This window comes from Grammomys surdaster, unplaced genomic scaffold (genome assembly GCF_004785775.1).
Source record: "Grammomys surdaster isolate TR1022 unplaced genomic scaffold, NIH_TR_1.0 223, whole genome shotgun sequence".
Classification (NCBI taxonomy): Eukaryota; Metazoa; Chordata; class Mammalia; order Rodentia; family Muridae; genus Grammomys; species Grammomys surdaster.
The window spans coordinates 1,992,019-1,993,777 of NW_021604668.1; the positions used below are offsets into that span (position 1 = coordinate 1,992,019).

The following is a 1,759-nucleotide window of genomic DNA, read 5'->3' on the forward strand; positions in this document are numbered from 1 at the left end:
CTATTTTTTTTGAAACTGCTTGGTTTATGTTTTCTTACCTATTTGTAGCTGCAAATGATTCTACATTGTGTAGTAATGTCCTATGAAATAAAGCCTTCCATTTTGGAGGGAAGTTTATTAAGACACAGGTTGTCCTAAAACGAGGTAAAACTTTGCATCCTACAGAGAAGCTCCTTCAATCCCAGAAGTTCCTGAAACTGACCAGATTCTCTAGGCTCCTCAAGCATAAATAAACAATAAGGTCTGCTGAGAGACGCTTAAAGTCCAGTGTTGCTGCACAGAAAAAGGCTTAATCAACCAAGCGACCTAAAAGAGACCGAACAGACACCTGGGAGAGACACACAGCAGCCAAGCTGCCTGGAAGAAACTCAGCCCAATGGAGTTGCCTGGAAAAGACATGTTCCAACCTGTTGGACTGCCTGCACATTGTACAGTGTACCCTGGTTACAAGATTCATGGGGAGGCTTTGGTGATACCATCACCCATGCTTGGGGGTGGGGTTGGGGGACTTTGGTGGTGTCATTGACTTTTGAGTCATTTCTGCTCCCGTAAGAAACTTTGGTCAGACTCTCTGGATGCTCTGCTCATTTGCTCAGGCCTCACTTTGATCTGTCATTTGCTCCCTACCTGGTCTGGGAATGTTTGCTCACATTTCCCCAGGAATAGTGTAACATATATGCACAGAGTATAACTCATGTTCAGAGAAAGTATCAGTGTATTCAACAGAACCGAAGGGTACTTACTGAGGGTTGGTTGGGGGTGGGGGGAAAGCAAGTCATTACTTGACATAACATTAACTTTTGTTTTCTACCTTGCTTCTTTATACAAAAGTCAGCATAGATACCAGGCACTCACCGTGCATGCAGGCAAAACATGGAAATAAAATTAACCAAGAAAACAAAGTACACTAAAAAGTAAGGAACTTATGTTAGCAGGAACAATAACTTAAACAACTTTTAGCTGATGCTTGATCCCAGTGTCTCATGTTAAATTGGGCCCCCTTCCTTGTCCAATGTCTCAATAGCACACTCATATTTAAGAATAGGGTGTTATGCAGAAGAAACACAAATAGAAGTAGAGTTCTTTGAAATCAAGATCATAATCACTCAAATAGAATGTTCAATGAAAGGCTCGAGAAATTCCCTACACAGTTGAGCAAAAAAGAGAGATGAAACATGAAGAAATGTGTTGTGTTAGTGCAGAAGTTTCAATATTTGACCTTAGGAAATTCAGAATAAAGAAACAGAAAGGCTTTTTTTTTTCCTCTGCCCGATGCCACCAAGGTCAAACGTTCGAGGTCTGTTCACTGTAACCGACATTCCCTGCATCACCTCTTATCTGCTAGCTGTCCTTGGGGGCAACTCCTTTTCTACAGCCAAAGACATCAAGAAAATACTAGACAGCATAGGCATCAAGGCAGATGATAACAGACTCACCAAGGTCATCTGTGAGCTGAATGGGGAAAACATTGAGGATGTCATTGCTCAGAGTGTTGGCAAGCTGGCCAATGTGCCTGCTGGTAGGGCTGGTCTGTTTCTGCAGGTCCCTGGCTCTGTAGCTCCTGCTGCTGGTTCTGACCCTGCTGCAGCAGAGGAGAAGAAAGATGAGAAGAAGGAGGAGTCTGAGGAGTCGGATGACAGACATGAGATTTGGCTTGTTTGATAAAATTCCTGCCCCTCTGCAAATAAAGCCTTTTTAATGAAAGAAAGGAGGGAAGGAAGGAAGGAAGGAAGGAAGGAAGGAAGGAAGGAAGGAAGGA

General features: G+C 43.1%; 1 protein-coding gene across 5 annotated transcripts in view; it reads right to left on the bottom strand.

The window, feature by feature from the left end:
* Positions 1 to 1,759, bottom strand: part of Cdca7l (cell division cycle associated 7 like) — a 60,389-nt gene that overhangs the window by 49,841 nt on the left and 8,789 nt on the right. For 3 of the 5 annotated variants that reach the window (XM_028773187.1, XM_028773186.1, XM_028773190.1), the window contains one exon: positions 1,437 to 1,582. The exons of 1 other annotated variant lie outside the window; for it this stretch is intronic. In XM_028773187.1, the coding sequence (XP_028629020.1) occupies positions 1,437 to 1,481 (45 nt within the window). In that variant the 5' untranslated portion in view covers positions 1,482 to 1,582. The remainder of the gene's footprint in view (positions 1 to 1,436; positions 1,583 to 1,759) is intronic. One more of the 5 variants, XM_028773188.1, reaches the window with a different exon arrangement.